The sequence below is a fragment of the Phyllobates terribilis genome, unplaced genomic scaffold (genome assembly GCF_046119375.1).
Source record: "Phyllobates terribilis strain yellow unplaced genomic scaffold, ASM4611937v1 Scaffold_3__8_contigs__length_932513732, whole genome shotgun sequence".
NCBI lineage: Eukaryota > Metazoa > Chordata > Amphibia > Anura > Dendrobatidae > Phyllobates > Phyllobates terribilis.
This window is the reverse complement of record NW_027362763.1, coordinates 470090909-470114365: the sequence shown is the minus strand read 5'-3', so window position 1 is coordinate 470114365 and position 23457 is coordinate 470090909. Positions and strand designations below refer to the sequence as shown.

Below are 23457 nucleotides of genomic sequence, written 5' to 3'. Positions count from 1 at the left end.
TCCTTCACCCATATCCCATTGCCGCCCGCAATTACTCTCCCCTCTTTTGAAGTGCACTGCGTGCGCATCTACTCCCCATCCAACCTTCAACTGGCTATCATCTACCGCCCCCCAGGATCAACCACCACTTTCTTTGACCACTTCACCACCTGGCTCCTTCATTTCCTCTCCGTTGACATCCCCACTATCATCATGGGCGACTTTAACATCCCCATTGACACTTCCCTCTCAGCTGCCTCTAAGCTTCTATCCCTCACTTCCTCCTTTGGTCTTACTCAGTGGTCTTCCACACCCACCCACAAAGACGGCCACACGCTGGACCTCATCTTCACCCGCCTCTGTTCCCTATCTAACCTCTCTAACTCACCTCTCCCTCTTTCTGACCACAACCTACTCACATTCTCTTCTCTCTTCTCCCCGGGGCAACAATCCCCACTCCACAAACTTGCATACCCTCGTAGAAATCTCAAACACCTTGACCTACACTCTCTCTCTGAATCCCTCCTCCCTCTTACAGACATTAGTTCCTTACATGATGCAGATGCTGCTGCCACTTTATACAACACCACAACAGCTGCAGCTCTCGATTCGGTCGCCCCCCTCACGCATACCAAGGCTCGCACAATCAACAGACAACTCTGGCACACCAGCCTAACTAAAGAACTGCGACGGGCCTCCAGGGTTGCTGAACGTAGATGGAAAAGGTCCCACTCCCATGAGCACTTCATCGCATTCAAACAGTCCCTCACTACCTTCAAGTCCACACTCACTGCAGCAAAACAAACATACTTTGCATCTCTCATATCCTCCCTGTCTCACAACCCTAAACTATTCAACACCTTCAATTCTCTCCTCCGTCCCCCAGTGCCTCCTCCCTCTCCTCTTATTTCAGCTGAAGACTTTGCCTCATTCTTCAAGCAGAAGATTGACACCATCAGACAAAGCTTTTGCCTAAAGTACCCACAGCCCCTCCCCACACCTACTCAACCCTCCTCCTCCAAAACTACATTCTCCACCATTTCTGAAGATCAACTTTTCTCCTTACTCTCCAAATCACACCTCACCACCTGTAAACTTGACCCAATCCCGTCCCACCTCATCCCAAACCTTACCACTATCTTCATCCCAGCCCTAGCCCACCTCTTCAACCTGTCAATAACAACTGGTGTCTTCCCCCCATGCTTCAAACATGCCTCAATCACACCCATCCTCAAAAAGCCCTCCCTTGACCCATCCTCCGTGTCTAGCTATCGCCCCATATCACTTCTCCCCTATGCCTCAAAACTACTGGAACAACATGTCCATTCTGAACTGTCCTCCCACCTCTCCTCCTGCTCCCTCTTTGACCGCCTACAATCTGGTTTCCGACCGCACCATTCTACTGAAACTGCACTGACTAAAGTCACAAACGACCTACTAACCGCCAAATCTAAGCGACACAACTCTGTCCTCCTCCTAGACCTGTCATCTGCCTTTGACACAGTGGACCATTCCCTCTTACTCCAGACTCTCTCATCTCTCGGCATCACAGACTTGGCCCTATCCTGGATCTCCTCATACCTAACAGACAGGACATTCAGTATCTCCCACTCACACACCACCTCTTCATCTCGCCCCCTATCTGTCGGTGTCCCCCAAGGTTCAGTTCTAGGACCCCTGCTCTTCTCCATCTACACCTTAGGCCTGGGACAGCTCATAGAGTCTCACGGCTTTCATTATCACCTCTATGCTGTTGACACACAGATCTACCTCTCTGGACCCGATATCACCTCCTTATTAACCAAAATCCCACAATGTCTGTCTGCTATTTCATCCTTCTTCTCTGCCAGATTTCTAAAACTTAACATGGACAAAACAGAATTCATCATCTTTCCGCCATCTCATTCAACCCTCCCAACTAACTTATCTATCAACGTCAATGGCTGCCCACTCTCCCCAGTCCCTCAAGCTCGCTGCCTTGGGGTAACCCTGGACTCGGAACTCTCCTTCAAACCACATAGCCAAGCCCTTTCCACTTCCTGCCGACTCCAACTCAAAAATATCTCCCGGATCCGCACATTCCTAAACCATGAATCTGCAAAAACACTAGTGCACGCCCTCATCATCTCCCGCCTTGACTACTGCAACCTCCTGCTCTGTGGCCTCCCCTCTAACACTCTCGCACCCCTCCAATCTATCCTAAACTCTGCTGCTCGACTAATCAACCTGTCCCCACGCTATTCTCCGGCCTCTCCTCTCTGTCAATCTCTTCACTGGCTCCCCATTGCTCAGAGACTCCAGTTCAAAACCCTAACCATGACATACAAAGCCATTCACAAGCTGTCTCCTCCATATATCTCTGACCTAGTCTCCCGTTACATACCTACACGCAACCTCCGATCCTCACAAGATCTCGTGCTCTACTCCCCTCTTATCTCCTCCTCCCACAACCGTATACAAGATTTCTTCCGTGCTTCCGCCCTACTCTGGAACGCTCTACCCCAACGTATCAGACTTTCGCCTACCGTGGAAACCTTCAAAAGGAACCTGAAGACACACCTCTTCTGACAAGCCTACAACCTGCAGTAACCACCGCTCCACCATACCGCTGCACGACCAGCTCTACCCTCACCTACTGTATCCTCACCCATCCCTCGTAGATTGTGAGCCCTCGTGGGCAGGGTCCTCGCTCCTCCTGTACCAGTCGTTGTGTTCAAGATTATTGTAATTGTTCTTGTATTATACCCCTTTTTCACATGTAAAGCGCCATGGAATAAATGGCGCTATAATAATAAATAATAATAATAATAATATATACACACACACAGTGCATTGTGAAAGTATTTGGCCTCCTTGAACTTTTCTACCTTTTGCCACATTTCTGGCTTCAAACAAAGATATAAAATCCTAATTTTTTGGAAAGAATCAACAACAAGTGGGACACAATCGTGAAGTGGAACAAAATTTATTGGATATTTTAAACTTTTTTAAAAAAATAAAAAATGAAAAGTGGGGCATGCAATATTATTCGGCCCCTTTACTTTCAGTGCAGCAAACTCACTCCAGAAGTTCAGTGAGGATCTCTGACTTGATCCAATGTTGTCCTAAATGACTGGTAATGATAAATAGAATCCACCTGTGAGCAATCAAGTCTCCATATAAATGCACCTGCTCTGTGATAGTCTCAGGGTTCTATTTCAAGTGCAGAGAACATCATGAAGACCAAGGAACACACCAGGCAACAGAGACACTGTTGTGGCGAAGTTTAAAGCCGGATTTGGATACAAAAAGATTTCCCAAGCTTTAAACATCTCAAGGAGCACTGTGCAAGCGATCATATTGAAATGGAAGGAGTATCAGACCACTGCAAATCTACCAAGACCTGGACGTCCCTCTAAACTTTCATCTCGAACAAGGAGAAGACTGATCAGAGATGCAGCCAAAAGGCCCATGATCACTCTGGATGAACTGCAGAGATCTACAGCTGAGGTGGGAGAGTCTGTTCATAGGACAACAATCAGTCGTACACTGCACAAATCTGGCCTTTATGGAAGAGTGGCAAGAAGAAAGCCATTTCTCAAAGATATCCATAAAAAGTCTTGTTTGAAGTTTGCCACAAGCCACTTGGGAGACACACCAAACATGTGGAATAAGGTGCTCTGGTCAGATGAAACCAAAATTGAACTTTTTGGCCACAATGCAAAACGATATGTTTGGCGTAAAAGCAACACAGCTCATCACCCTCAAAACACCATCCCGACTGTCAAACATGAAGGTGGCAGCATCATGGTTTTGGGCCTGCTTTTCTTCAGCAGGGACAGGGAAGATGGTTAAAATTGATGGGAAGATAGATGGAGTCAAATACAGGACCATTCTGGAAGAAAACCTGTTGGAGTCCGCAAAAGACTTGAGACTGGGACGGAGATTTATCTTCCAACAAGACAATGATCCCAAACATAAAGCAAAATCTACAATGGAATGGTTCAAAAATAAACGTATCCAGGTGTTAGAATGGCCAAGTCAAAGTCCAGACCTGAATCCTATCGAGAATCTGTGGAAAGAGCTGAAAACTGCGGTTCACAAACGCCCTCCATCCAACCTCAATGAGCTCGAGCTGTTTTGCAAGGAAGAATGGGCAAGAATTTCCACCTCTCGATGTGTAAAACTGATAGAGACATACCCCAAGCGACTTGCAGCTGTAATCGCAGCAAAAGGTGGCGCTACAAAGTATTAACTCAAGGGGGCCGAATAATATTACACGCCCCACTTTTCAGTGTTTATCTTTTTTAAAAAAAGTTTAAAATATCCCATAAATTTCGTTCCACTTCACGATTGTGTCCCACTTGTTGTTGATTCTTCCCAAAAAAATTTGAATTTTATATATTTATGTTTGAAGCCAGAAATGTGGCAAAAGGTAGAAAAGTTCAAGGGGGCCAAATACTTTTACAATGCACTGATATATATATACACTGTGTTCCAAATTATTATGCAAATAATATTTTCTCAGATTTTCACAAATTACCTATATGAATTGCAGTCATTGTAATTTTCCAGTCAAATAACTATTAGAGTACAATTGAAAGGTTTTTGTACAAACTGCCTATGATAACAGTATATTTAAAAAAAAAATAAAAAACTCAAACTGCACTCAAAATGCATGTTCCAAATTATTATGCACAGCAGAGTTTTCAACCTTTTCATTTTAATAAAGAACAAAAAAATGGTCATTTTTGAAATTATAAGCATTAGCAGGTTATTAGAAACTGAAATCAAACAGTTTTCAACTCAAAACTTTATTCTAGGTGATGTTACATTTGAACATAGGACCCCTTGTTCGAAAGGAGCTTCTGAACTCTCTCGTCCATTGAATTTGTCAGGTTTTGGATGGTTTCTGCTTCAATTGTTTTGCATGAGGACAGAATACCCTCCCAGAGCTGTTGCTTAGATGTGAACTGCCTCCCGCCATCATAGACACTCCTTTTGATGATGCTCCAGTGGTTCTCAATGGGGTTGAGGTCAGGGGAGCATGGGTGCCACACCACAAGTTTGTCCCCTTTGATGCCCATAGCAGCCAGAGATGCAGATGTGTTATGTGCAGCATGAGACGGGGCATTATCATGCATCTTCTCATGACATACTGTATACCCGTCATGCGGCGTTAAAGAGTTAAAAATTTGTGTATGTTCATTTTTATTGCTCATTTGCTTCAAAATGCCAAGATAAAGAATAACTAAACTTTTTATTTTTTTTCTTATCTTTAGGCTTGCAAACCCCTGAGAAGGGCGCTGCTCAGGAGGCAGTAGTGCATAGTTCCTGCCTGAGCAAGTGAATAGAGCAGAGTATGGATTCAAAAGAAAGTCGTAGGAGGATTCTATTGAATTTGAAGGCCTGCTTCCAGGGCTACATACTTCTCTCTTCAAAGAGGCTTTCTGAATAACCGGTGTGGATCTGTGCACAGAGAATACAGAATGTACAGTCTCAGGGAGGGCAGAGAAAATAGGCTGTAGAAAAGGAGGACACGTGATAAAAAATAATTGCAGAATATGAGCTGTGCTTATATGTTAGTTAATGAAGACAACAGTCTGAGTCACTTTGGGCTCCATTGGGCTTCTGTCTGGAGGGACACTGCCAGAGCAAAGGCCACATCTACTTCACTAAAGTGAATGGTTCCATTGGGACTTTTTGTTGAATCTTATTTTTTGGGTATTTAGAAGAAAACTCCAACATAAGTGCTCTGCGTAGAGTACAGGATACATGTGAAACTAGCTCTATACTTAAAGTGATCAAAAAATGCTACCGATAGAAATTTCAACTCATCCCACAAAAAATAATTCTCCACTCAGGTGCATCACCTGTCAATAGGAAAAAAAGGGTTTTCACATTACTGATACCATAAAGGCTCTGGAAATGAAACATGGCTCCAGCACTAACTCCTCCATCCAAATAAAATCTAGTGAAATCTGCAATCCTTAATCCAAATTCCCCCATGCCTGCTGAGCACCATAGTATGTCTAAACTGTAGCTAGGGTCCACATATCTGCCATTACTGTAGTGGGGAGAACTCCCTTAAAAGGATATTCCCATCTCCAATATCCTATTTTGCAAGTTTTCCCACCTACAAAGAATGAAGAGGTCTGTAATTTTTACCAAAAGTACACTGTGAGAGACAGAATCTAAAAATAAAAAACAGAAAATCACATTATTTGATTTTTTACATAATTCATTTGCATTTTATTGCATGAATTAAGTATTTGATACAATAGAAAAACGGAATTTAATATTTGATACAGAAACTTTTGTTTGCGATTACAGAGGTCAGACATTTCCTGTAGTTCTTGACCAAGTTTACACACACTGCAGCAGGGATTTTGGCTCACTCCTCCATACAGATCTTCTCCAGATCTTTCAGGTTTTGAGGCTGTCGCTGGGCACCATTGAGTTTCAGCTCCCTCCAAAGATTTTCTATTGGGTTCAGGTCTGGAGACTGGCTAGGCCACTCCAGGACTTTGAAATGCTTCTAATGAAGTCACTACTTAGTTGCCCTGGCTTTGTGTTTCGGGTCATTGTCATGCTGGAAGACCCAGCCACGACCCATCTTAAATGCTTTAACTGAGGGATCTTGTACATCCTCCCTTCAATACGGTGCAGTCGCCCTGTCCCCTTTGCAGAAAAGCACCCCCAAAGTATGAGGTTTCTCCCACCATGCTTCACAGTTGGGACGATGTTCTTGGGGTTGAACTCATCGTTCTTCTTCCTCCAAACACAGCAACTGAAGTTGATACCAAAAAGTTAAATTTTGGTCTCATCTGACCACATGATCTTCTCCCATGTCTCCTCTGGATCATCCAGATGGTCATTGGCGAACTTCAAACAGGCCTGGACATGTGCCGGCGGACCTTGCATGCCCTGCAGGATTTTAATCCATGTGCTACTAACGGTAATGTTTGAGATTGTGGTCTCAGCTCTCTTCATGTCATTGACCAGGTCCTCCCATGTAGTTCTGGGTTGATTCCTGATCTTTTATTAGAATCATCCTTAAAAAAAAACTAAAAGGTCGGTGAGAGCCATAATTCTTGCTGGTTGGTAGGTGATCAAAAATCATACAATCTGCTTTTGTGGTTTTTATTTTTAGATTCTGTCTCTCACAGTTGAAGTGTACCTATGATATAAATCAGGGCTGTGGAGTCGGAGTCTGTGTCGGTACAAAATGGACTGACTCCAACTCCTAAAAAATATATAATAAATTGGGTACAGTATTTCATTGCAGTTTGTGGGGAATATTTTTTTCATAAGAATTTGGGAAAGTTATGAAACGTCCTATAAATGTCTGTCCTATTCCTGATCTAAGGGTCTAGACGTTTAGCGGAGATGAATCTGTGCTACAGTAAATTTATCACTTGAACATGAGCCATGTGTGAGGGAGTCGGAGTCGGTGTCATGGAAATTGAGTCGTCGGAGTTGGAGCCGGAGGTTTGGCTTACCGACTCCACAGCCCTGATATAAATTACAGAACTCTCCATTCTTTGTAGATGTGAAAACTTGCAAAATCGGCAGTGTATCAAACACTTATTTTCCCCACTGTATATGTCACCTCCGGTATATATTCTTCTATTTCATTATCTATATATACAGTGAGGCAAAAAAGTATTTAGTCAGCCACCAATTGTGCAAGTTCTCCCACTTAAAAAGATGAGAAAGGCCTGTAATTTACACCATAGGTAGACCTCAACAATGAGAGACAAAATGAGAAAACAAATCCTGAAAATCACATTGTCTGATTTGTAAAGAATTTTTTTTTTCAAATTTTGGTGCAAAGTAAGTATTTGGTCAATTACAAACAAGCAATATTTCTGGCTCCCACAGACCTGTAACTTCTTCTTTAAGAGGCTCCTCTGTCCTCCACTCATTACCTGTAGTACTGGAACCTGTTTGAACTTGTTATCAGTATAAAAGACAACTGTCCGCAACCTCAAACAGTCACACTCCAAACTCCACTATGGTGAAGATCAAAGAGCTGTCGAAGGACACCATAAACAAAATTGTAGCCCTGCACCAGACTGGGAAGACTGAATCTGAAATAGGCAAGCAGCTTGGTGTGAAGAAATCAACTGTGGGAGCAATAATTAGAAAATGGAAGACATACAAGACCACTGATAATCTCCCTCGATCTGGGGCTCCACACAAGATCTCACCCTGTGGGGTCAAAATGATCTCAAGAACGGTGAGCAAAAATCCCACAACCATACGGGGGACCTAGTGAATGACCTGCAGATAGCTGGGACCAACGTTACACAGGCTTACACAGGCTACCATCAGCAACACACTACACCACCAGGGACTCAGATCCTGCAGTGCCAGACGTGTCCCCCTGCTTAAGCTATTACATGTCTGGGCCCATCTGAAGTTTGCTAGAGAGCATTTGGATGATCCAGAAGAGTATTGGGAGAATGTCATATGGTGAGATGAAACCAAAGTAGAACTGTTTGGTAGAAACACAACTCGTCGTGTTTGGAGGAGAAAGAATGCTGAGTTGCATCCAAAGAACATCATACCTACTGTGAAGCATGGGGGTGGCAACATCATGCTTTGGGGCTGTTTCTCTGCCAAGGGACCAGGATGACTGATCTGTGTACATGAAAGGATGAATGGGGCCATGTATCGTGAGATTTTAAGTGCAAACCTCCTTCCATCAGCAAGGGCATTGAAGATGAAACGAGGCTGGGTCTTTCAGCATGACAATGATCCCAAGCACACTGCCAGGGCAATGAAGGAGTGGCTTTGTAAGAAGCATTTCAAGGTCCTGGAATGGCCTAGCCGGTATCCAGATCTAAACCCTATAGAAAACCTTTGGAGGGAGTTGAAAGTCCGTGTTGCCCAGCGACAGCCCCAAAACATCACTGCTCTAGAGGAGATCTGCATGGAGGAATGGGCCAACATACCAGCAACAGTGTGTGCCAACCTTGTGAAGACTTACAGAAAACGTTTGACCTCTGTCATTGCCAACAAAGGATATGTAACAAAGTATTGAGATGAACTTTTGTAATTGACCAAAGACTTATTTTCCACCAAAATTTGAAAAAAAATTCTTTCCAAATCAGACAATGTGACTTTCAGGATTTGTTTGCTCATTTTGTCTCTCATAGTTGAGGTCTACCTATGACATCAATTACAGGCGCCTCTCATCTTTTAAAGTGGGAGAACTTGCACAATTGGTGTGTATATACATACATACACACTGCTCAAAAAAATAAAGGGAACACTTAAACAACAGAATATAACTCCAAGTAAATCAAACTTCTGTGAAATCAAACTGTCCACTTAGGAAACAACACTAATTGACAATCAATTTCACATGCTGTTGTGCAAATTGAATAGACAATAGATGGAAATTATTGGCAATTATCAAGACACCCTCAATAAAGGAGTGGTTCTGCAGGTGGGACCCACAACCACAGCTCAGTACCAATGCTTTCTGGCTGATGTTTTGGTCACTTTTGAATGTTGGTTGTGCTATGACACTCGTGGTAGCATGAGACGGATGCTACAATCCACAGAAGTTGCTCAGGTAGTGCAGCTCATCCAGGATGGCACATCAATGCGAGCTGTGGCAAGAAGGTTTGCCGTGTCTGTCAGCGTAGTGTCCAGAGGCTGGAGGTGCTACCAGGAGACAGGCTAGTACACCAGGAGACGTGGAGGGGGCCGTAGGAGGGCAACAACCCCGCAGCAGGACCGCTACCTCCGCCTTTGTGCAAGGAGGAACAGGAGGAGCACTGCCAGAGCCCAGCAAAATGACCTCCAGCAGGCCACAAATGTGCATGTGTCTGCACAAACGGTTAGAAACCAACTCCATGAGGGTGGTAAGAGGGTCTGACGTCCACAGATGGGGGTTGTGCTCACAGCCCAACACCGTGCAAGACGCTTGGCATTTGCCACAGAGCACCAGGATTGGCAAAGTCGCCACAGGCGCCCTGTGCTCTTCACAGATGAAAGCAGGTTCACACTGAGCACATGTGACAGATATGACAGAGTCTGGAGACGCTGTGGAGAGCGATCTGCTGCCTGCAACATCCTTCAGCATGACCGGTTTGGCAGTGGTTCAGTAATGGTGTGGGCGGCATTTCTTTGGAGGGTCGCACAGCTTTCCATGTGCTCGCCAGATCTAGCCAGACTGTCATTAGGAACCGAGATGAGATAGTCAGACCCCTTGTGAGACCATATGCAGGTGCGGTTGGCCCTGGGTTCCTCCTAATGCACGACAATGCAAGACCTCATGTGGCTGGAGTGTGTCAGCAGTTCCTGCAAGATAAAGGCATTGAAGCTATGGACTGGCCCGCCCGTTCCCCAGACTTGAATCCGATTGAGCACATCTGGGACATCATGTCTCGCTCCATCCACCAACGTCACGTTGCACCACAGACTGTCCAGGAGTTGGCGGATGCTTTAGTCCAGGTCTGGGAGGAGATCCCACAGGAGACCATCCGCAACCTCATCAGGAGCATGCCCAGGTGTTGTAGGGAGGTCATACAGGCATGTGGAGGCCACACACAATACTGAGCCTCATTTTGACTTGTTTTAAGAACATTACATCCAAGTTGGATCAGCCTGTAGTGTGTTTTTCCACTTTAATTTTGGGGGCGACTCCAAATCCAGGCCTCTATTGGTATATAAATTTGATTTTCATTGATGATTTTTGTGTGATTTTGTTGTCAGCACATTCAACTTTGTACAGAACAAAGTATTCAATGAGAATATTTCATTCATTCAGATCTAGGATGTGTTATTTGAGTGTTCCCTTTATTTTTTTGAGCAGTGTGTGTATGTATGTGTATATATATATATATATATATATATATATATATATATATATATATATATATATATATATATATTTTTTTTTTTTTTATTCATTTATTTATTTTTTTCTTCCCGTTTCGCCAGTAATGCAGGTTGCATTCTTGTACGTGCAGATACACTCATCATTGGCAGTTCCGGGATTACATGCATTATAAAATGAGAGTCCGTACACTCTGCCTATCACCTCCTGACAAAGTTGCAGGAACAACGAAAAGCACATCGAGGTGTATCACTGCAGGCTACATTCTAACATATCTAACATATAGATTGTAATATGACCTTACAAGGTATATAGACATTCTAGCTACAGACCCTTTTTTTGTTTGATAATTTCCCCTATAACTGAATTTTTGAGCATTGTCCGTTCTACTAACATATTAGATTGATCTCTTATCTTACCTTATGGGGTATTTATACCATTATAGTTATTTTGCTTTGTGGTATTCTATTCCAAATACAATGATCGAGTCTTGGATCTGAGCTTTGGAATGATACACGAATGTGATTGTAACTTGCTGTACCGATTCATATAGTGGTAGGGCATTGTTTTAGGTCTGTGTGGTTTTTGTCACCATAATATCTTTTTTGCTATGTAATGTATTGATTGCTAAACTTAATAAATTTTATTTGACTATTTTTACCTCTGAGTTTGCTCTAAGTAGGTTATTGAACATTCAGTAGTTCAGAAATTCTTCTGCAAACAGCAGATCGTGGGGTGGCTGGGTGTCAGACCCCAACCAATCTAATGACCTATATAAGGATAGACCATCAATATCTAACCCCTTTAAACTGATTATTGAGCGCAATCTGTATTTACTGTCATGGAGAGATAGAATACATCATTTACCTTCTTTTGGAATGAAGAAGCTTCATCGTATTTTTATGATGCAGGTAAAAGTCAGTGGGCAGCTCCCATAGATGAGGTTTGCCTTCTAGTGGTTTAAAAACACCCAGGAAAATATTGATTGCATCTTGTCTGTCTGCATCTGAGAGAAAAGAGAGGACACAATTATGCAAAATATAGCTGAACATTGCATAATTGCAGAGTAAAACATTGCCATTGTAAAAACCTAGAAATCAAGCTCACAGTAGTGTACATCTGGTAACAAAAAACTCATTATCACCCTACAGTACAAAGCACTGGCGGACAGACTGAAAAGGGCCCATGTGCAAGAACAATATATGGGCACTTTGTAGTCTAATAGCTCATCATAATGCACAATCCCACCTGCTTTTGATGTGGAAATGGGCCCCCTAACCTCTTGAATCCTTGTGCGGCTGCGCAGGTTGCACCAATGATATGTCCGCCCCTGGTACAAGGAGGTCTCAAGGAAATGAATTATTTACTTATAAATTTTGTGTGCATCCACTTTTCTATATGTAGCACTTATAGCTATGTGTTTGCACCATTTTCCTTCTTTGCACCCAATTCATTATTCTACTTACAATAGTGCAAGTTATTTTTTGGTGCAACAGAGGAATAGATTGGAAAACTAAAAACAATGTTTTTATTATTGCTCCATTTGGAAGAATACTACTTGAGGTTAAGTGCACATGTAGCGTTTCTGATGCGTTTTTGCAGCGGTTTTCGCCGTGGAAACGCAGCGAAAATGCTTGTTAATCGGTCGGCCAGCTGTTGCAATGGCAATCCTGATGTGCTGTGCACATGATGCGGAAATTTCCACTCAGGATTACCATTACGGGAAAAAAAGCAGCATGTAATTTCTATGCAGCGTTTCCCGCTCATTGACTTTAATTGCACAGCAGCAAATACGCAGGTATAATATTTATACCTGTGGATTTGCTGCGTTTCAATTAAATCCAATGGGCGGTGAAACGCTGTGGAAACGCTGCGAGTGGTACCCGGGTCAGCAGAGGAGTGCTATTCCTCTCATCCGACCACTGCTCCCGCTGATAACAGCGAGAGCGGAACGGCTAAGAGGAGCAGTAATCTCCTCAGCCACGCCGGGAACCACTCGAACCATAGAAAAAAGTTTTAAAAAAAAAAATCCAGTATTCTCACCTGTCTGGCGATGTCCCCCGGCGATGTTATCTTCCCGGCGGCCGGCAGTACACTGCCGGGAGCGTGCTCGCTCCCAGCAGTGTACGGAGCTGCCAGGACCTGCTGTCATGTGACGGTCACGTGAGCTCTCAACTGAAGATCAGCTGAGAGTTCACGTAACCTCACTTTACGGCACTGATGCTGCATGGGAAGTCAAGAATGTTCCCACCAGTACTGGTGCTGAGGTCACCGGGGCTTATCAGCTGATGAATCCCAGTGACCTCACTCCTGCAGTAGCATGTACACTGACAGGAGTGATTTTACACTCCTTGTCCGTGTACATTGATGTCTTCTACAGCAGTGACATCAGTGATTGCTGAGGGACAATCATGATGGCGGTAATCGTGGACTACGTCGTGACGGCGAACAGGTGAGAGATATGGTTGTTTTTTATTTTACTTTTTTTTCTGGAGACGAGGTATTCGGGGACAGAGTATAATAAAAAATGTTTTTTAAAACAGTGTGTTTTTCATTTCGTTAAAATACTTTATTCTGCCCGTGTATTTATTGAAAATGCGGCGGCCACTTTACTACGCGGTTAGTAATGGAGGACATGTTATAGAAGCCCTCCATTACTAACCTGGGTTTCATGTCAGCCGCCAGTACAAGGCTGACATGAACCCCAACCCCATTACCCCACTACAGGGCAGTGGGAAAAGCGGAGGCTAAGCGCTAAATTTGGAACATCTTATGGATGCACCATTTCTGGGACTGCTGAGGGGTCATATTATTAACAGCGGAGGGGGCTGGTATCCATGGCCCCTTACCTGGCTATTAATATCAGCCCGCAGCTGTCTGTTTAACCTTTTCTAGTTATTTTCTGGGGTCCCCCTGTAATCTAGCCAATAAAGGCTAAACAAACAGGTGAGGGCTGATATTAATAGCCAGGGAACATTTTTGGCTAATGGTCCCTTCCCCGGCTACTAATATCAGCCCCCAGCGGTCGGCTTTCCCTCTGCTGGTTATGAAAATGACGCGGGAGCCCACGCCATATTTCTTTTTCATTTTAGGCTCTGTGCTCACAATCCGGACGTAGCAGAGCTTTGGACGCATATTTTTGCTGCGTCCAAAACGTTGCATTCTATTGAACGCAGGTAAATCCGCATGTGTTCACTGAACCATGCGGATTTATCGCATTCAATACTTTCTAGTGGTCAAATTTCTGTTACAGAGACTAGCGACTCTGCAAGAGAATTTGACATGCTGCGGTCCTGAAAGACGCACCGCATGTCAGTGTCCACGGGTGATTCGCAGCCTCAGATGAGGCCTCAGATCTAGAGAACCCATCCAGTATGCTGTACCATCTGGACACTGCGGGTTTGACGCTGTATAAACATGCAGCGTCAAACCTGCAGCGGCTACTGATCATGGCCACGTACCCAAGCTCACCCACAGCATCTCATGTCAATTTCTGTAGCGGACACGCTAGTCTCCGCTGCAGATTTTGACCGATTGAAGTGCTATTATATGCGGTGGATTCACATGTACTAACAACAAAAGTGCGGAATTAGAACACCGCGTTTTGGACGCAGCAAAAATACGCTGTGTCCACAGCGCTGCTTAGTGCTGATCGGGGGGGCATAGTGGATAATGAAACAGCTGTGAGCTGTTAATAATAGCCAGGGACCATGTTTGCCTAATGGCACCTTCCTAGGCTAAAATAGCAGCTCAAACCTGCCCCAGAAATTACATGAATGGGAATGCTAATGAAGATTAGGTGAATGGGATTAGCTGACACCTAGCTCTTTTGTTTGGTGATGACAAGGTGTCAATCAGATCCTTTCATCACCAGACCTAAATAAAGTAAAGTAAAGAGTTAAATAAACACACAGACACAGGGCAAACACTTTATTCGAAATACAACAGACACATTATTTAATCATTTAAATTAACTAATATACTCACCCTAGTTCTGACGTAAATCCAAGGGTTAAAGCAATGTCCCACCAAATAACTTTATTTAGCTCCAAAAAGCATTCATTGAGGTACAAAAACGCATCAAAAAACGCTTCTAAAAAGGCATCAAAAACATGGCAAAACTGTGCATCTTTTCAGCTGCATTTTTCCTGCCAAGGAGATGCAGAAACGCTGCAGAAATTTCTGCTTCAAATCCTGAACGTGCGCACATATCCTGAAAAGTAAATTTGGGGCTCACAAACTCCCTTGAAGTATTTATCGAAGATACAAAACAGGTTTATAAAGTATAATAAACCCAAAAAATCAAAACATTCCCTATTAAGGACACCTAAACATAACAGTGGCTTTGGCAATCTTGACTTTCAACTCATTAATTGGCTTCTCACTTATCAAGAGTCTTTGACAGATCACATTATGACTGAAAACCCTGGGTGAAGATCGAACAACAATTACAACAATTTCCTTTATGGTGTTGCCTTGGCCAAACTCCTGCTCCATTCTAATATTAAAACACCATCCTACTACAGGGCCTACTATAGTCTGCTGTAATTATATAAATTGCCAGAACTCATATTTTGCCTACCCCATTGCCTTTATTTACAAATATAAGCAACCCACTCTTTCTAAAAAGCCTCGTAGACACAGTCTCATCCAATTCAGCACAGGCCCCAATTGGCCAAACTTTGAATTACTCTCTCCATTACTGAGCCCTGCCCCACAGGAGTCTGTAAAACCTGACAGCTTTCTCACTTCTTAAAATGCGTATTCCCATCTCCAAAATCATATCCAAATATGTAGTAGGAGTAATAATAATATTAGCAAATACCTCCAATTAGAAATGTAGTATAATTATTCTGGTTAACTATGTCGCTTAACCCATGTGCAGGGCATTGCAGGAGCTTAAATATCCATGGTTATGGCCACTCACAGAGTGACAGTTAGTTAGCTAGTTGTTAGTGTGCCTGTAACCATGGATATCTAGGTTACTGCAATTCCCTACACATGGGGAAAGTGTCATAGCTAATCAGAACAACTATACATTTTTAATTGGAGGTATATGCTAATATTATTATTACACCTACTACATATTAGGATATTATCTTGGAGATGGAAATACCCCTTTAAGTTTTCTTCTACCTAGAACTTCATTCAGACAGGGTAACACCCCATTGAGACGGTATTCCTGGACAAAGAGGCCCTAAATCAGGTTGTCAACTACTTATATGCTCTTGCACACGTCCCTCGACTTAAACCTCTCCTAAATATATAGTGCAATTGAAAGATGACTTCGAGCTCTTGTTGTACGTGGAGCAGAAACAACGGATCTGTCTGCTATCTCACAAAACCTCTTAGCTACAGAAAGCAGGAGGTGATTTTTAAAATTCACTCTCGTTGGTACAGAGTCCAAACAAGACCTTATAAAATGCTCCCAGCCAGAGGTAAGCCCCTCTCTTGCAGGCAATGTGGGAAGGAAGAAGACTCGTTCCTCCTTATTTTCTGTTCTTGTAGACTTCTGCGTCCTTTCTGGAGGAATGTCCATTAAGTGAAAAGTAAAATTACTGATCTGACAACTTATATAGGTCAATTTAAAATAGAAAGTTAACCGCACCACTCTATCAGGACTTCCAGAAACCAAGTCATCATACCCACTCAGATACAGTTTCCCATCTCCAAGGAGCTCACAAATAAATCATCAGAATAGAAGTACGACATCCAAACTTGAGTGAAGTAATAAAATCTTCTTTTATTCTGCCAAATACAGTGCAACGTTTTGACAATCCCAGTCTTTATTAAGCATGCCACCATACTGCAAACAGCAGATTTAAATACCATTACTAATTAGTGACACACCAATAAGAACAAGAATCACCTCCCACATCCTAACAAATCCGCCCACCAATCAGCATATAACATCTAAAAAGTTCTGCACAGCATATATGTTACATATAATACACCAGAAAGACATTGGTATACATTACAGCAATTGAAAAACATACAGATCACAAGTTTTAAATGTCATAAAGTGTATGCAAAATATCATAATCTCTACTGCGTCCACATCCTTGTAGCTATGACGCCAAGTCCACCAATCCAGACTGTCCCCGGATATGAGGTAATTATATGCATCCTAATATCGTCCAGTCCTAGATCGGATCCCAGTGCATCAGGCTGTCACATGACCTGTTATCCAAAAAAAGTTTGGAGTGTCCACCAGGCTGCCCTATTGTCTCGGGACGTGGTTCTTTATTCAATAGGGTAGCCACTGTTTTTGGATTGATTCCTGAGGAATTTTGTGGTTAATGCTCATTCATATTTAAAAGACAAGAGTGATTTTCTAGATAAAACTAAGGGTGTAAAGGTGTCTAATAACACAATTTTAGCATTTTTTATGTGATATCGCTCTACACTTCAATTGATCATTACAAGGGTTTGTCGACTGTTGCCGATATGCTCACCAGCTCGGATATGGCACTGGAGTATGCAAGGCTTGTCCTCTCAATGCTGGGTTCATACTATGGATGAATTATTTTTTCTTTGGTGTTGAGTACCTGCAGCGACAGGGGAAAACCATGGGGTCCAATGTGGCCCCCACATATGCAAATATCTACATGGCTGTCTTCAAGGACAATTTTGTGTACAAGTCTCCAAGGTGGTGCCATCACCGCAGCTGGTGGCGGTATATTGACGACATTTTTATTTTTTGTGGGAAGGAAGTATGGAAGAACTCCTTGCTTTTCAATCTGAGATTAATGGGGTCTATACAGAATTGCAGTTCACGTTAACTAACTCTGATGTCAGATTGCAATTCTTGGACACTTGTTTACAAGGAATGTGACTGCCTGTGTATTGATTTGTTTGTGAAATCAATTGATAAAAATAACATCTTTCACTATGATAGCAATCATCCACGGCGAATGATTGAATTGCTACCCTGGAGTCAGCTTATCAGAGTAGGGAGGATAGTGTCTAATAAGTCTGGGGTAGATGAGAGGTTGGAGGGAATGTGCAATAAATTTGTATCAAGGGGGTATCCAAATCTGGAAGTGACTAGGTTTAAAACCAAGGAGTTAAATTTGAAACGAGAGGATCTTTTGAAAGTTAATAGCCGACCGGAAAAAACAGGGAGGATTCCATTTGTGTCTAAATAATGCCTGTTTAGTGGAAAGATGGCTGGAATATTAAAAAAACACTGGTCACTTTTATCTAGAGGACACCCTGCAAATGAAAATTGTAAATCCCCCCCATCTTATACTATAGACAAGGAAGCAATTTAAAGGACAGATTGGTATTGTCAGATATTGGGTATAGTGAAAGATAAATACAAACAACATTAAGCGCCCATAGGACGGGTAGTTTTCCATGTTTAGGGTGTGCTTGCTGTAGTAACCTGTTGAAGGGAGACTTTTTTTGCACCCCCAGAGTGGTAAGAAATACGAAATAAAGGACACATATACATGTTCCTCTAATTTTGTCCATGTGGGCTGTTTTATGTGGGTGAGACCACTATGGAAATACTGGCACATATTAGTAAACACAAAAGTACAATTAGGACAGGACTTATTAATTTACCCATACCAAAACATTTCATCAAACACTGGCACTCGGTCAATCAGCTTAGATTTAGGGTGATGGACCGTGTGCCGGTCCAGAGAAGAGGGGTAGGGGGATTAAAAATCTTAAAGAAAAAGGAGCTTCGCTGGATTTATGAATTGGAGTGTCTCTTTCCTAGAGGTCTCAATTTAGAGTATATCATCTCTGGATGTTTAGGATAATGTGTATTTTGTTGTGGCTTCTAATTCAGTATGTTTTTATTGATTTTGTTTTTCTTATTTTTAGACCATCAATCACCTATGGGACATCAGAATGTGGGGTTGACTGGAATTTCTGTAGGGCGGTTCTGTAGAAAGGTTTATTCACCCCTTTGCCTCCCCTCTGTGGGCTTTGCCTATTTTCTCCTTCCTTTTATGGATTATACTTAAATTATATTTTTTCTTTTCTTCCCTTATTTCTTTAGGTTTTTTTTTCTTTTACTTTTGAGATTTCAAGTCAGTTACATGCAGTGAGTGAAACAGGAAGTCAGTTACACGGCACTTCCGCTTTACTGTGCAACATGTGCACGCTGCAGATATGGATGTGGGGGTATAAAAGGTGGATGGTTGGTGTGCAGTATTACCCCTTGAAAAAGGTTTTCCTACCGAAACGTGCGTCGGGGTGACGGTAGCAGAGCCTGTCTGGTGGCCTTACCCAGGTACATAGCTATTTTAGCTTATTTATGACCAATTGTTTGTATTACTTCCATCTGTATAAGGGTTTTAACCCTTTTGTTTCTGGGTATTTTGATTGTGATGGGATATTATTGTTTTGGGGGTACAATTTGGAAAAGGTATTTTTGATGGGTGGTATATATTTATTAATACATGTGACCCTGTTGCTGTCCCCCTTATATTTCCACTTGCTATATAGGCTGACCTTTCGGGCGCTGTGTCACAGTTTTTAACATTGTTTTATTCATGTGGATCCAGCACTCTGTGTCTACTCTGTCATCCGCATTTATCTTTGTAATTTGTGTTTACTACATATGTTAATAAAGGAATTTTCTTACTTCTTTACAATTTTGAACTTGTGTGGCCATCTTTTTGTTTCTCTGCTTCACAGAGGAACAATCCCCCCTTTCCTTTACTGTTACAAGATGATGGCCCGTTCTCTTTATTAGTCCTATATGCAATAACATGGGTCCATTGGGATTAGATTTATCTTCACTGTGTTGTTTGCATCTGTGTTTCTGTCTCTCACTATATATATCTACTGTGTTCAGCACAGGTTTGGCTACTGAGACCATGGACTACAGAGCCAAAGAACGTACTTGGCATTTACAAGCGGAGCAGGTTTTTGGGGCAGAGGCTGGTGGTTCACAGCAGATCGGAGATGCGAAGTGGGATGATGAATCTAATAATCTACAGGGGCTACTATGTAGACGTACTAAATTATGGTGGAACCGTGCCCTGCTGGAAACCTATATATCGAGAAAATTGATTCCAAGGGGGTTACGTGTTCGAGTGGTGCCGGCCTTTCATGTGGAGGATGACGAATTTGTAGCAAAGTGGGAGGAATTAGGCAACAGTTGTTCAATTGGATTTATGAAATTATTAATAGGTTTAAATACCCACATGATCGACAAATTGGACAGTCTGATTGATGCTCTCAGGCCTCTATTAAATTGGACCCTAAGTCTGATAGATTGACCAAGTTTGAAACCACGACTGATCAGATGATTGATGACCTTGTCAAAAAAATTCAAATAAACCATGCTGCTAAACTCAAGAGGGATACACGTGATTATCAAATGAAGCAAGTGTATAAATGGAGACCATCCCCTAGTGCACGATCCAATGTACCTCGTATGTCAATTGCGGCTTCTACGTCTTCCCTAAGTGATATTTCTGATGGGTCCACCTCATCGATTTCAACGGGACCTGGGACGTATACCAGAAAGTACCGTAATTTTCATCCGTATAAACGTCGTAATGGTGGACCTTCTGAACAATCTGATTCTGGGAATGCTAAGGTAAACAGTTCCTCCAGTGCTGTTGTACATCATACGTGCATAGGCAGTGATTCTGATAATAAGGTGGTTAACCTTAGTGGTCATTTACTCTCTGCGGAGGACCTGTCGCTTCTCAGCAGGGGCCTTTCCTTTTTGCCGTCTGCTGAGTTCGATGAGTTCACCGCGGTGAAGGACCTACATTTGTTTGCACGATCATTGCTGTTCAAGCGCCATTTTCATAATGATAATACCTGTAAATTATTTCCTTCAGAAAAAGAACAAATGGCATTAAAGGCACTGGAGGAACTGGCAGTAGATCATAATACATCTGAAAGCGGTAAGATACCCCCTTCCATCCGCCCTAGATCAAAGAAATTCCCTCCATTATCCTCATGTACCAATGTGGACATGTTTGTTCAGATTGTCAGCAAAGAATTTCATAAAATTCCTAAATAGATATCTGGTGACAATCTGACCAAGAATGAAAGGAGGAGATTAAAGGTACTTAGGGAACTTCCAGGAGTAGTAATTAAGCCTGCCGACAAGGGGGGAAACGTTGTTATCTGGCCTCTTGATATGTATGATATGTATGAATGCGAAGCATTCTGCCAGCTTCACAATAAAAATTGCTACAAGAAGCTTACGTTCAACCCCTTGTCGGCATTCTGTGTACAATTGGAATCTATTTTGGATAGGGCGAGTGGAGAGGGGGTGATCACCCGTGAACTAGCGTCAGCATTGAGAGTGACTGAGCCTACCATCCCTACAATGTACCTACTCCCGAAATTACATAAAAACATTAATAAACCACCTGGGCGTCCGATAATTTCTGGAAGGGGTAACTTTCTCGAGAATGTTAGCCGCTGGATTGATTCCAAATTGCAGCCTTTGGTAGAGAACCTCCCATCATTTCTACGTGATACGGGTGATCTCCTTAGGAGAGTTGATGGCCTTTATTTAGATCATGACACTATGATGGTAACAGTGGATATTGAATCCCTGTATACCAATATCAAGCATGCTGACGGTTTACGGGCTGTGGCTTTCTTCCTGGGGGGGTCTAACCTGTCAGAAGAAATGAGGTCCTTACTGGTGGAATTGTTGGATTTCACACTGACGCACAATTTTTTAATTTTCAAGGGGTCTTTCTACCTACAGCTCCAAGGGACAGCGATGGGGGCGGCTTTTGCCCCTTCATACGCTAACCTCTTCCTGGGGCTGTGGGAGAGAGACCTCTCCCTGTCAGATCTAGGGTCGTCGATGGACAGGGTCGTCGATGGACCGTGTCCTCTTTTGGGCACGCTACATCGACGACATCTTCCTGATCTGGCAGGGCTCACAGCAATGCTTAATTGAATTTATGGACAAACTCAATTGCAATAACGTAAATATCCACGTTACATATCAGTGTGATCCCAACAGGGCTGAATTTCTGGACGTGACTCTTAATAGAGAAGCGAATCAGAGCATTAAGACCAATATATTCAGGAAACCCACATCCACCAATACATTGCTGCATGCATCGTCATCCCACCCACAACACATGATAAGGTCGGTTCCGGTGGGCCAATTTCTGCGTTTAAGACGGCTCTGCTCAACGGACAGTGATTTTCTCGCTCAGTCCAGGGAGTTAATGGAGAGGTTTTATGCCCGTGGTTATAGCCGTAGATCTGTGAAAAGGGCCTTTAATAGGGCTAAATACTCTGCACAAGATGATCTCTTATATGGGTCAAGAGATGATACCAACACTGAGATCGTTAGGTTCATCACTAAGTACCACACTCAAGCACCGGCTATGAGGAGAGCACTGGAGAAAGCATGGCCGGTGCTCATGAATGACCCGATTCTAACGAGATATGTGTCTGAAAAACCATGCATAACTTTCAGACGCGCTAAAAATTGAAGGGATCATCTCGTGCGGAGTCATTATGAGGGGGTACCCCGACAGACTTTTTTGAGTGGTGTGGGTGGTGTACGGCGTGGATGTAGTCCGTGTGGCCGGTGTGTCGCCTGTCCCAACATTGATCGAAGTAATGAATTTTGGGACTCTGATGGTAATAGATTTCCGATCACTAGTTACATCACCTGCCAAACACGGTACATGATATACCATGCAACCTGCCCGTGTGGTCTCATCTATGTGGGCATGACTACTCGTCATTTTAAAACACGGGTAAGGGAACACGTACTGGGCATAGAGGCGGCACTTGGCCACACTGATGCATCCCACGCCACTTCAAATTATACCATGGATATGACTCCACTGGGATGAGTGTGAGAGGTATAGACAATATAGTTGTAGGTATCCGTGGTGGTCGAGTGACCCAGAGGTTGGCCCAGCTGGAGTCTAAATGGATATGGGCACTTAAAACCCTGCAACCGAAGGGGTTGAACGAGAGTATTAGCTTCGTCCCATTTCTTTAATTTCCGGTCTGCATGTGATGTCCTCAGTTGTTTTTATATTCTTTTTTGCATTTCATATTTTATCATTGTTCTTATTTTAATGCTGCACATTGACTCTCCACTAGATTGTTGCCCGTGCCATATTGTCTGCCCTGTTACCAGTGATGAGTGAGTTGCCCTTACCTGCCGGTTCTCCATTGTTTGACACAATGCAGCTATCTACCTGGATTCCATGGAGGATGGTGATGATGTAGTCTTGCAGACACCATGAGAAGATGATTGCATAATCCACCGATATAGCCTATATTGAGAGATACGTGTGGTTTTTGCTGTTACATCAATTATTATTTTTATTTTTTTTTTTCTAATGAGACGAATCTGCAGAAGATTGTATTGTACAATGCTCTAATGGGATTGATATTTATGTACTCTATATTGTATGTACTGATATGGATATAGGTTAACAGTTTTGGATATATATATGTCTTCCACCTATTATGGTAATACTTTTGATTGCAGTACTTATTTGTATACACATTTCCTATTTGCTCCCTTTCTTGTCTGCCGCCTATGTTCCACCTGAGTCAATTTTGTCCTCTCCTCCTTCTCCTTTTAATCCTTTCTTCTTTCGTTCCCTTTCTTTGTCTTCTGCCAGCTGTCAGGCGCCTTGGTGGCGGCTCCGGTGCACGCCATCGCT

General features: G+C 42.8%; 1 protein-coding gene across 5 annotated transcripts in view; it reads right to left on the bottom strand.

Moving 5' to 3' along the window:
• Window positions 1–23457, bottom strand: part of FIG4 (FIG4 phosphoinositide 5-phosphatase) — a 506946-nt gene that overhangs the window by 258281 nt on the left and 225208 nt on the right. For 4 of the 5 annotated variants that reach the window (XM_073675844.1, XM_073675845.1, XM_073675842.1 and 1 more), the window contains one exon: window positions 11681–11819. In XM_073675844.1, coding sequence (XP_073531945.1) covers window positions 11681–11819 — 139 coding nt within the window. Of the gene's footprint in view, window positions 1–4785; window positions 5428–11680; window positions 11820–23457 lie in introns of those variants that run through there. The other variant, XM_073675847.1, reaches the window with a different exon arrangement.